This window comes from Elaeis guineensis, chromosome 5 (assembly GCF_000442705.2).
Source record: "Elaeis guineensis isolate ETL-2024a chromosome 5, EG11, whole genome shotgun sequence".
Taxonomy (NCBI): domain Eukaryota; kingdom Viridiplantae; phylum Streptophyta; class Magnoliopsida; order Arecales; family Arecaceae; genus Elaeis; species Elaeis guineensis.
The window spans coordinates 105,611,435-105,625,269 of NC_025997.2; the positions used below are offsets into that span (position 1 = coordinate 105,611,435).

At 35.0% G+C, this 13,835-nt stretch overlaps 1 protein-coding gene across 1 annotated transcript; it reads left to right on the forward strand.

The window, feature by feature from the left end:
- The first annotated feature begins 9,357 nt into the window (after window positions 1–9,357).
- LOC105032714 (uncharacterized) lies at window positions 9,358–9,873 on the forward strand. Its single transcript, XM_010907236.4, has one exon. The coding sequence runs from the start codon at window positions 9,450–9,452 to the stop codon at window positions 9,732–9,734; it is 285 nt and encodes a 94-aa protein (XP_010905538.1). The 5' UTR covers window positions 9,358–9,449; the 3' UTR covers window positions 9,735–9,873.
- Window positions 9,874–13,835: the final 3,962 nt, after the last annotated feature.

Consider the following 13,835-nt stretch of genomic DNA (forward strand, 5'->3'; position numbering starts at 1 on the left):
CTCCCTCCATCCTCACCTTCGACAGTCGTCGAGCCACCATAGCCAAATACTCCCACCCCCTAAACCTCATTTCTCCTCCTCAAAAGCCACCAATCCCTTTATTTTTTCTTCCCCTATTTCGAGATTGATCGGCCTCTTCTCACTAGAATCAAGTACTGTCGGCCATGATCCGCCACCGCCGCCATCTCTAGGGAGGCTCCCTCCTCCCCTTGTCATTCTTTTGGCCTTGGATGCCACCACTAAAGTGGCAAGAGGCAATGCCCCTTTCTTTCCTCTCTCTCTCTTGGATTCCCTGTGTATGATCAAGCTATCGGCCACCTTGGCCGTGCCACCACCGTTCGGCCACTCCGGCCATGCCACCACTGCCCAACCACCCCAACTGCACCACCCTCTCTTAATTCCTCTAGGCCACAGAGAGAACCCTTATTGTGACATGAGGGGCGGGGGGGGGGGGGTGGAGAGAGAATGATATTCAATTTCAATTTACATTTATAGAATAGAAATTTATAGTGTGAAATCTTTTAGCACCATTCTTATTTAAGAAAAAGTTCTACATAATTCGAATTTAGGAAATTTTCTAAGGTCCAGGTACCAGGAAACTTATTATTGGTACTAAAGCCTATATATATATATATTATTGCTTTTGGTAAGAGATATTTTAGTAATAAGAGATCTTCCACTTTGATTAGGTCTAAATTGATCTCTTGATGACTTGTTCAAACCATCTACATCGGGCCCATAATTAGGCCTAGATCGATGATAGATTAAGAGTCCTTCTCTTCACCCAAATTTTTTCTCGAATTGAAGGTTAATAAAATTATAAATTTCTTATACCAGAGCCTTCAAGTTTAAAAGAGTACCAAATTTAGAGGTTAGGCTATAAGTCATATATCATAAATTTTGAATCCGAATGATTGTAAGTTCCATTATCTCTAAAATTTTTATTAATGCATTTTATATATTTTTAAATTAAAATTTATAAAAAAATTATGAAAATATTTAGAAATATGAAAGTTTAGAAAATTATGGATGATATGAATTTTAGAAATTTATGAATGAAGCATAGTATCATCTTGGCATGATTGCATAATTTAAATAAGATGATTCCTTTATTTTAATTTTGCATGGTATTTATGCTTGCATGAACTTTTGAATCAAAATTATTTTTTAGTTTTTAAAAATAAAATATAAAAATTTATTAACAATATTATGAAAGTAAGTATGTTGGTTATTATAGAAATTATGAAATTTTTTTTTTAGTTAGATTATGATTTGGATTTAGCTAATGGGACTGATCATTAGCTATATGTAAAAAATTAGTTTCTTTTGAGCCCAACCAATCAGAGCTGCTTACTGATAGAGCTAGTATTATTGAGCCTGACTAGTTGAGATTGATTGCTAGCACATACTGGGGTGTCGCATTTTTTTTTTAAGACTAGTCTCTTTGTCTTACCAAGAGATTAATTGTGGTCATGTGAATTGGAGATAGTTTCCTTTTAGACCTAGTCGGTGGGACTGATCGTTGGTATACATTAATAGATTGCATGTTTTGTATTCAAGGCTAATTCCTTTTGGGCCTTGTCATGAGGCTGATGATGACTGTAGTCATCAAAGATTAAGAGAGAATTTTGTATTTTACTATTATGCATGAGATATTTTTAAACATTAAGATTATAATGGTAAATATATCTAATATTGTCAATTGTTATGTTTGGAAAAAGAACTTAGTATGCTTGATCCCTCTCAAAGATATAGAAAATTTACGAAGCCTATAAAGCTCATTCCCTCTTTTCTTTTTTTAGATCTAGAAGAGCATACGAGACTTGGGTCTGATGCAGTGAGGAGCATAAGACCTTAGATGATATTTGTTTAGTTTTATTTTTGAATAAATATTGATTTGAATTTATATTAATCATCCTTATTAGTCATTGATGAATTATTTTTTTATTTGAATTCTAAATTAGAAGTTTGCTTTTATTACTACTATCTGAGTTTGGATTGATATCAATATATATTTGAATAAGTAGGCCTTACATTTCTTGAAAGGTTAAATCCTAGGATGTGTGGTTGTCTATCGTGCACTCAATTGGGGCCATCAGATTGGAGCATGTTAGATTTAGTAATATCAAACTTAGATTCAAGATCTTAAAGTTTAGATTAGTGATGAGAGTAGAGTAGAACTTAAAGTTTTGATTGATATCTCAAAATAATTACTAGTACTAGAAGTCCAATAAATTATCTCATAATGTCTATATTTTGTGGAATTAAATTAAGGTCTTTAGGACTTAGCTTAGGATCAGCATAGTAGATTGATGTTAAAATTCTAGTTACATGCATCAAGCCTAATTTTAGGAAAAATATCTTAAGTAATTGACATGACGAGATATACTTTGAGTAATATAAACAAGTTGTATTATGATGAATGAGGTATTCTATTAGAAATCTAAATTGGATATGATCCTGAAATGTGATAGCAATTTTGATTTTATTAAAAATTATTTTAGATTATTAAAAAATAAATATGTAGCACATTATAGATGTGATTTGGAAATGGTGGAATTGATCTAATTGTAAAATCATAAAGTTTATGTTGTGGTGGAGTTTCTAATAAATCCTTGAACTTGACTACTATATTTTTATGTGAATTATTTTTTAAGTTAAAGATCATGTTAATGAATTGATCATGGATCTTACATCACTATTCTTCAAACGCTAGTGGAATCTCATGTTAACTTTCTTTTTTCTAGAAAAAAAAAAGAAAAGTAAGAAGCTTAAATAAGTTTAACCTAGAAGAGAAGATTCTACTAGATAGATTATGCTTACAAGAAAGTTAATTTGGGATCTTATAATTTATTGGAGCATAGAATTAACATTCTTGAAAGAGAAAGATCAATTTTGAATTGTTTGATTGAATTATTAAGGTAATTAAGAATTGATTTAGTTCAGATCAGATTTGGAATATAATAACTTTTATGGAAATTACCTCAAGGGTTAATCATCCTCAGAAGGTAAGAAAGGAGATCTTTGCTTCAATTTTATAAAAGTTTTGATATGAGATCATTAAGAAATTTTGGAGAATGTTGATCAGAGTTATACATAGGAAGTATGCTGGATTGAATCATTTAAAAACTAATGGAAGATATTGATGGTGGTTTGATAAGCGTTATGATGGAGAATTTGATTTTGCAATAAAAAGGAGTTTTGATTGTTAGGCTAATTATGATGTGGCTATGTTATGCTCTCAGATAGGTTCAATGATTGTAGATTGTACTAAGGAAAACTTTGAGTGTCTTATTTCTAGGATTACTTAATTACTAATTCAACTTAGTCTAATTTGTTAAGCATCTGAATCAATCATGTGTTGTTTGTTCCCTCCTTATATCTCAACTCTAATATAGAAATCATGGTATTAGTACCTTACTTTTTGGACTTGTTTTTATGATTCATTGTTGATCGTTTTCATACTTTCTGATAAATTCTTGTTATTTATGCCATCACTATATAATCATGATCATCTTCAAAATCATCTAATGATTTGACTCTAATCAAGGTTAGTTCTCATCTTTTGAGAGATCAAAACATCACCATAGTATTTGTACTGAATCCATTTCAATCTCTATACTAAATATAATTAATCATAATTTATCTTGCTGTGAGGATTTAACATAAAATTGATCCCAACTCAATCTTGAATAAATGTCCATTCGTATCAAGATGATGATTTCAATCTTAGACTCTTGATCACTTAATTTGTGCTGATCATATTAGTTTATATCTTAATCTTAAATGTGATAGAAAGCTTTTGATAATTGATCCAAATCTAGTTATTATATTGACTTTGATAAAAAAGAGATGAGGTCTTAGACTATATGTTACTTAAGAGTCAAAATTCTAAAGCTAGCATAGAGATCAGATGGTATGGATAGAAATATATATGAGGATTATGATTGATCTGAGTGGTTGGATTGCTTGCAAGCACTTGAGTGGTATAATCATATGTCTAGCTTGACAGAATTATCTAGCAAAGTGATATATTTGAGTTTTGGACTAAGTATCTTTAATGTTAGAAGGCTTAGATTTCTCAAATTTTGAGGATAATTTTTTTTAAAGAGAGGAGGATGTGAAGTCCAGTCTAATTGGGTTTATGTTGAGCTGAAGTCGGTAAGCCTTATCGACTTCAATTCAAAGATTCAAAAAAAAAAAAAATAATCGGAATAAGGGAGTTGTGATCCTCTGCCTCGATCTTTAGTTATGGGAGATAATACTATCTAATGGTGGCTGGTGTAGATGTTGCAGAACGATGGAACAGACAATGGTCATTGAGGGCTGCTGCAACCAGTGAATGGCTGATATTAGGATAGTCTTATCCCCTCCAAATTCTTTTTATTTAAACCCCAGCCTCTCTCTCGGTTGATCCACCACCAAAGCCCATACCACCTCCCTCTCTCTTCATCCTCACCTCTAGTAGCTGCCAAGCTTCCATAGTCGAACACCGCTACACCCTAAACCCATTTCTCCTCCTCAAAAGCCACCAATCCCTTTGTTTTTCCTTCCCCTATTTTGAGATTGGTCGGCCTCTTCCCCATTGAATTAAGCACTACCGCTGCCATTTCCATTCTCTCCTCCCCTTATCATTCTTTTAGCCTTGGGTGCCATCACCAAGGTGGCAAGGGAAAACACACCTTTCCTCTCTCTCTCTCTCTCAACTTCCTTGTGTGCAACCAAGCTACTGGCCATCTTGGCTGTGCCACCACCTTCCAGCCACCCCAATCGTGCCACCATTGCCCAATCACCCCAATCGTGCCACTCTCTCCTCTTGATTCCTCTATGCCCTGGGGAGATCCCCTGCCCTGGGATGGGAGGGAGAGAGAGAGAACACGAGAGAGAGAGAGAGAATGACATTCAATTTCAATTTATATTTATGTTATAGAATTTTATAGTGTGAAATCTTTTATTCCTATTCTTATTTGAAGAAAAGTTCTACACAATCCTAACTTGGAAAATTTTCTATGGTCAAAGTACTTGGTGACTTATTATTGATACTAAAGCCTACATATATTGCAACCTTTTTAGTAAGAGATATTTTACTAATAAGAGATCTCTCACTTCGATTAGGTCTAAATTGATCTCCCGATGATCAGTTTAAACCACCTAAATGGGGCCCATAATTAGGCCTAGACCAGGGCTAGATTGAAAATCTCTCTCTTCATCCAAATTTTTCTTCAAATTGAAGCTAATAAAATTATAAATTACATATGCCAAAACTTTTGATGCCAGAAGAGTATCGGATCTAAAGATCAGGCTGTGACTAAAAGATTATGAATTTTGGATCCAATCAACTATAAGTCCATTTATCTCTAAAATTTTTATTAATGCATTTCATGTATTTTCAAATTAAAATTTGTACAAAAATTATGAAAATATTTAGAAATATGAAAGTTTGAAAAATTATGGATGCTATGAATTTCAAACATTTATGGATCAAGCATAGTGTTATCTTAGCATGATTGCAAAATTTAAATAAGATGATTCCTTTATTTCAATGTTGCGTAGTATTACGCTTGCATAAACTTTTAAATAAAAACTATTTTCTAGCTTCTAGAATAAAATAAAAATTTATTGAAAAATGTTATAGAAATAAGTATGTTGGTTATTATAGAAATATAATTATAAGAAAAACTCTCTAATTAGATTATGATTAAGATCTAGCCAATGGGATTGATTGTCAGCGACATGTTAAAAGCTAGTTTCTTCTAGGCTTAACTAGTCAGGACTGATAGCTGTAGAGCCAGTCCTTCTAAGTCTAGTTAGATGGAATTGATTGTTGGCAAATGTTGATGGGTCATATGTTTGTTTTTAGGACTGGTCTCTTTGCTTTATCACAAGGTTAATCGTGGCCATGTGAAATAGAGCCAATTCTTTTCTGGGCCTAGCTAGTAAGATTGATCACTGGTATATACTGATAAATTATATATTTTATATTTGGGACTAGTCTCTTTTGGATCTTGTTATGAGACTGATCATAGCCGTAATCATCAAAGATTGAGAGAAGATTTTATGTTTTAATGTTATGCATAGCATATTTTTAAAAATTAAAATTATATTGGTATATATATCTATTTTTATCAATTGCTATATTTGAAAAAAAAAATTAATTATACTTGATCCCTCAAAGATATTAGAAACTTAGTAAGCCTGTAAAACTCACTCTCTTTTATTTTTCTTTTTAGAGTACGTGGGGCTTGAGACCAATGCTGTGAGGAGCATAGGATCTTTGATGATATTTGCTTAGTTTTATTTTTGAATAACTATTGATTTGGGTTTATGTTAATCATCCTTATTAGTCATTGATGAACTATATTTTTTATTTGAATTAATTAATTAAAAGTTTGTTTTTATTACAATTGTCTGAGTTTGGATTGATATGAATATATATATATATATATATATATGAGAGGGCAAGTCTTACATATCTTGAGGGGTTAAACCCTAAGAATATGCAGCCATCTATCATGCGTTCTTTGGGCCATCGGATCAAGATGTGTCAATGGTTATAGTTAGAAAAGGACCACAAATTAATGAGTCTACAAAGTAAGAAATGATTTTAGGATTAGAGATTGGATGTTTGGAGGGAGATTGAGATTAATGGCTAAAATGATTTACAAGAAATTCTAGTGAGTCCAATCTTACCACTAAAAAAGACATGCTAAGAGTCCAAAAACCTGTAAACAGTATTTATTTAAAAATCTTGTTGATGTTGAAAAGATTAGAAATATTCTTATTTACATATAATTTTAGGATAGGAGTAGCTATAGCAGATTAAAATGGCATGGAAAGAAATTTAGTGTTGTGAACATGTATAGTCAGTTGCTCTTACGCCCAGCAGTGTTGGCAGCACTTATGTGATGAGTGACCCAAAGATTTCTTCCTTCATCTTTGCCGGCTCTAATGGACTATGTATCTAGAGCCTTGGTAGAGAGAGAGAGAGAGAGAGAGAGAGAGAGAATCTTTGGTTGACTATGTTGCATGATTGATCTGGAATTCAAAGAATGAAAGGATATTCCGACACTCCATTTTGCTCCTATGGTAGTGGTAAGAAACTCTTGTCTTTGTTTATATCGACTTGCTAAAGAACTTGACATATATTCCTTTCAATATTCAGTCAAGGCACTGGAGCAGTTGTTTCTATCAATCCCACCTGTTATTGGGTAGACTTGTTTCATGGCTTCTCACACCTCTTGTGAGTATTGAAAATAAACTTCGATGGTTCTATACAGGATAATGTGGTAGGTGCAGTTTTTATAATTATGGCTGTCTCCTTACTGCGGAGTGGGAAGAAATTATAACCTTCATCAATCCTTACAATTGAATTAGTAGGTGCATGGCTTGGTATGCAGATAGCAACACATCAATAAGGAGCAAATCAGGTTTGGTTGGAAGGATGCTTCTATGTCTATAAACAGGCCCCTGCCCTTGTTGAAGGATATGTTGCAATAGAAGAAATCAAGATGGGCTTTCAAAGCTATACATAGGGAGGGTAATCTGGTTGAACACTGATTTTTTTTTTTATCCGAAGCTGAGCTTGCCCTCTGATTTCGGATATATATTTGCTGCAGACACTCTTGGAAAAAATAAAAAGTAAAATTGCATTGGAACTTAGCCCACGATGGGGTTGAATTCAGAGGATAGACCCATCAACCAAAGTTCATATTGTATTTAGAAGCAACGAAAACTATGGCATATATTACCAAAATCAATTTAAGCTTGGGATGACCCGAAGAGAGATGCTAAAGTCCATGTATTTGTCCGGAGGCTATCTAACTCGAGGTTTCTATTCGCTAGCTTTGGATAATATATCCTCTTTTTTATTGTGATCATTATAATAGAATTAATGATACTACACGAGAATTTGGCCCTTCTTTGTTTCGGTATAGCTTTCACGAAAGCAAATAAAAACACAATCTTATTAATTTATATCAGTACTCATCAAATAAAAACTATTCTGAACTGGTAAAAAACGTCCATTGAAAATATATGGTATTTATGAACAATGAAGACATCAACCAATGCTCCATCATAATTATCTGTCACACTCATCATTAATATAATAATATCATGTAAATGAATGCCTTTAGAAATGGTATATAGCATAAACATTAGATCCATACCGGCCATTATTTTAAATATAATTAATTATATAAAAATTTTGAATTATTTGACGGTTTGAAATTTCATCCTGAATTTTAATTTAATATAATTAGATTATCCAACTTTTAAATTTATTTAATTTGGATCATGAATTTTGTTTGGATGCAGAATTTCTACGTGATGTCATCTTGTACGTCATCCCTTCTACCATATAAACAGGTCACATGACATTATATGATAATTCCATCATATCAGCCAGTCAAATTTTATAATCATAATTTGAATTAAATAAATTAAAAAATTAAATAATCTAATTACACTCAATTAATTTTTTTCAAAAAATTAAAAATTTCATATAATTTAAATTTTTTATATAATTAATTTTTTAAATATGAGATCTAATTTAAATAGTGCAGTATAGGTGCTTCCAACCTGCCCGCACACAATCACACAGTATATGCAGTTACTGTTCACCACCAACCCATGCCCCTCCCCTTAGGGGTGGCAATTGGATCGGATCGGTTTATATACGGATTGGATTGGATCATTTACGGATCGGATCAATGCGAGTCAGATCAAGAAATCATCAATCTAAATCTGATATATTTATTAAATAGATCAAAATTTTAAATATTAAATAAATTAAAAATAATTTAAATAAATTTTAAATAAATTAAATAGATCTTAAATAGGTTAAATAGGTCGAATTAAATAGATCAGAAATAAATTAAATCGATTATTTGATTCAACCTGTTTTGAATATTAAATAGATTAAATAAATTAAATATTTAAAATTTAAATTTAATTTAAATATTAAATAAATTAATTTATTTATAATTTAAATTTATTTAATATAAATTAAAATTTATTTATAATAGATCAGATACGAAACATTTGATTTGATGGATTGAATCTATTTTGGCAGTCCTACCTCCTATTTTTCCGTGGCCTAATTTAAAGCTTACAAGGAACCAGGAGCTCTCACTCACAGGCAACCTTACACCTACCATTCCCCGCACTGATGACCCTTCCTCGTTTTGAGACGTCTCTTTCCAATTAACTTGCTTATTTAAATGATAAACAAACAACACAGCCCCCGGTATGCAGGAAACCATGGAGCTCAACACTTGAATACCAGCAGCAGCTCTCCCACTGTTTTCTCCCATTCCTCCTCTTCTTATCCTATCTTTCCCTTTATATAGACATTGTCCTTCCCACATTTTCATCAAGCTCACCGAGGCCAACTACTTTGTTGCTCTAAAATCTTCTTTAGATTCACAATACTCAGAGGAAGCGAAGACATGGGCTCTGCAAGCAGGGCTTCTTTAGTTGTGGCAGCGAGCGTGGGGGCAGTGGAAGCTCTCAAGGATCAAGCGGGTTTATGCCGTTGGAACTATGCCTTCAGGTCTCTAAACCAGCAGGCTAAGAACAGCTTGGGTTCCTTCTCTCAGGCCAGAAGGATGTCTTCTTCTTCTTCTTCTAACATTGATAGGAGGAAAGGATGGGAAGAGGCTGATGAGAAGGCCAAGCAATCAGAGGAGTCGCTGAAGAAAGTCATGTACTTGAGCTGTTGGGCTCCCAATTAGAAATTTAAGAAGCAGGGGAGATCCAAAATTTGCAACTGCTCTCCCTAGAGTTTCTCTGTTCTAGTCTCTAACACTTGTAACTATAAATTTGACTACATGCGCCTATTTTTGCAATAAAGCCTTGTGATTCTTCGCTTCAGCTTTGAACCATATGGATGGATTGTAGTCTTGGTAGGAAAAAGAAAAGAAAAGACAAGCAGAAGAAGGGAAACCCGTTTACTTTAGAATGACTTCTTAAGAAAAAGGAACAAGAATTCAGAAAGAAAATTTAGAGGTTTCGTTTAGTAGAAGAGTTCACTGAAGAAGAGAACCCTCCGAGGAAAAAGAAAAATACAGCATGTTTAAGGAAAAGCCAGCAAATTCTCAGCTTATTAACTTGGCTTTTCCTTCTTTTCTCTGCTGAGCAATTGGTGTCTTAGATTTCTGCAGATATCTCTCTCTGTATGTGCGTTTTTCTTTCTTTCTTTTTTTTTTTTTTTTTCCTCCCTAACGGTCCGCCACTCGGTTTCTATCCTGACATCATTAAGAGCAAACATAACTAAGAGAGGGGGTATCAATAAGCTTCTGTAATGCACCAATTAATCCAATTATGATCTGAAATATGGTATTTGGGTTTGAAAATAAGACACGATAATCAGGTTCAGGTTTCAGAACTATTTCATTAAAAAGGTATGAGGAGATAGGGTTTAGATTTTGGTGGATTCATTCATGAAAATCCAAAATCTAAATTTATATATTTAGATTTTGTGGATACCATTTCGCCCAGGTACATATATTTGGCGCAGGTGTATGTGTGTGTATATAGAAGAGAATTGAAAATTGGATATCAAGATAAAACTGAAAACTACTCAATTCTTTTGGTCTTGAAATCTTCAAGATTGAATACAAAGGTTGGAGATGGAAATATGTTTTGTTAGAAAGGCAAAGCAAGATTTTTGGGATATAAAGGAAGAACCGTTGCCTCTTTTGGAGAACCCTTTCCTCTTCTTGGAAAACCATTGCTCCTCCTGATTTCACCTTGCCCTTATATATAGGACTAGGATGAAGTTCAACCCTTTTGAAATCCAGAATTATTGGTGCTTTTTGTGCTTTCTCATTCTGCATGGTAAGTTTCACAAACCGGAGAATCTTGTTTTTCTTGAGAGAGAGAAATAAGGAGGAAGTAAGATACTTCCCCCACGCGAGAAAAGTATTATATATTACAGAGAAGCAGTACACGAAGGAGGATTAAAAGTAAGATGTAGAAAAGCTTTGTCCCACCACGTTCGGAGGAAGAGGGCATTAAAAAGTTGCATGAAGAAGTCCTATCAACGTGCATAAAGAAAAATCCTCCCCGTGCGAAGAGACGTCCCCCCCACCCCCTCCAGGATTACAACAAAACCGGGAGATGCTTTCCTTCTATCCTGGGAACTAACAAGAACGCTTACTTAAACCTTGAGTTCACTTCGGCCCCGGTTTCAGTGGTGCTCTCGAGCCAGTCTTCCCTCCATTGGCTTGAGTCTAAGTTGCTGCGAGGCTGCTTTAAAATGGTGCAGTAACAGTTTTTTCATGTAGCGAACAGGAATAAACGAAGCTTTGAGAGGAGTCCTAAGATACACGCTGGCTGGGGAGAAGCTGTGAGAGGAATAAGCGAAGATCGCAATCATTTGTATTTTTTGTCCAGTCTCCCATCAGGAAAACAACTATTCGAATAGACTCACAGCGGCTTATAACCTCGGATTGGAATAGTTTGTTGTTTGCACAGTAGATTACGATAGTCGCAGAAAAAAAGAAAGAAAAAATTGAAAAAATACACAAACACAAAATAAAATATAAAAAAATTTATATGATTCGGAATCTCTTTCTTTTACATCTACGACCGCACAGAATATATATTTTTCTTTTATATAATAGCAGGAGATTTACAAAAGTAAAATAAGAAAAAAAAAATACGGAGAAAAATCTCTCCCTCCCTGCAAGTGGCGCCTTCTAAAAGAAAATTCTTCCTCTAACCCGGCACACTTCCACTTCTTCTCTCTTAAAAGAAATCTTTCTTCTCTCTCTTGTGAACACCTCTCTTCTCTCTTAGAAGATCTCACACACCCATTACAAAAGGCACTCAAAAGATCCCACAGACTCTCTCTGTTACCTCTGTCACATTTTACTTCTTGACTTCTGCCCACAGGCCTTTTAAAGGCCTCAAATCAAGTCAAAATGAGTTTGTATCGAACTAACAATTCAATCACAACTCTAAAGCCTTCCAACCATCCGATCGAGCCCCCGATGAAATTCTGACCGTCGAATCGTGCCAAATCAAGCCTCTGTTCTCCTTAAGATGACTCATAGCCATTGGATCTTCATCGGTGATGATTGCAACCACCGAATTGTGCAAAAGCCTCATGAACATATGGGAAATGCTCTCAGGTCCACCATGGACCACGAGAAACGCTTGGAAAACGTCCGCTCGGTCCACGTCTAGTTCCCTCATGCACCAGCGGTCCATGATGGACTGCGTGAAGTCATGGGCCATGCCCCGCACATGCCCATAGGGCCTCACCCGTGGTAGCAGCCAGCCCGCACATGGCATCGCCTGGGTCAGGCCGTGGCCGGTCTGCTGGGCCTGTTTCTTTTTTTTTCTTCCTCTTTTTTTTCTTCCTTTCACGTGGGCTTTTTGCTTTTGGGCTTCTTGGGTCTTGATTCTGTGTCCAGTTTGGGTGGATTAGGATCCACCACCAAACAACTCTTCCACTTAGAGACTAAGATATTTAAACATGCATCCACCTGAAATAGAAAAATAAACTTTCAAAATATAAATTAGTATTCTATGCGACACCTCCATTCAACTAGCTTTGAAGGCTAATTGAGGCCATATGCAATCCTAATTTCTCTATAGTGACTATTTTGGTTAGCATATCAGCTGAATTTTTCGAGCTTTGAATCTTTTTCAATGATAAGCTTCCATCTTCAAGTGATATCTCAGCTGTATGTGCTTTGTTCTCACATAGAACATGAAATTCTTCGCAAGATGAATAGCACTCTGACTGTCACTGAATAGTACACTGCAACTCTGCTCTCTATCGAGTCCTTTCAGTAAATTCTACAGTCAAATCATCTCCTTACTGGCTTCTATGATAGCAACATACTCTGCCTCGATGGTAGAAAGAGCCACGATCTTTTGCAACTATGAAACCCAACTCATTACTGTCCCGCCAATGGTAAACACATACCTAGTCATGCTCCTCCTGGTGTCGGCATCACCACCTAAGTCAGTATCCACGAAATCCTATAGTATTTGACTGCTTCTCCTGTAGCGTAAGCCGATGTCCTTGGTACCTTTCAAGTATCTGAGAGTCTATTTGATAGGTTCCCAATGTTGCTCATCCAGATTGGCCATGTACCTGCTCACAACTCCCATTACATATACAATATCGGGTTTCATACAAACCATCGCATACATCAAACTGCCAACTGCTGAAGCATAAGGAACCCTTGCCATTGTCTTCAGCTCATCATCATCCTTGGGTGATTGTTCTTTTGAAAGCTTGAAATGATCGGCCAAAGGCGTCTTCACAAGCTTCGCATCTATCATGTTGAATCTATCCAGCACCTTTTCGATGTAGCTATCTTGAATCACCTTTCAGTGTGCCTACTGTGGGGAAATTCAGTGCAGGGATAAAATGATAATTTTAAAATTTTTTCAAAATCACTATTTTACAGTGAAAATTATTAATTAATCTAATTAATTAATAAAAATTTATCCTACACTAGGATCTAAATATGATATATAGCATGCATGCATTTAAATTTGAAATTCGAATTTGAACAGTAAATACTTTACTGTAATGTGTTCAAAACATAATACCTTTATGTGGGTAGTAGATCGCCGCAATCTGATCATCGTCGGGAGAGTCTGATCGTTGCGATACAGCCACACAGTGTGTCTAACCTCTGCGGATCATCCACACGAAGCTCCTGGTCTGATCGACTCCTCACGAGTGCTAGCTCGTTGTAGAGCCCTTTCGACGGTCGATGCTGATCGAACTCCTTCGATCGATGTCTATCGATTCTTCAGATGCTCTGGATCGTCAGCAGGCATGCTTGAGAGGATGATGAAGATCTTCC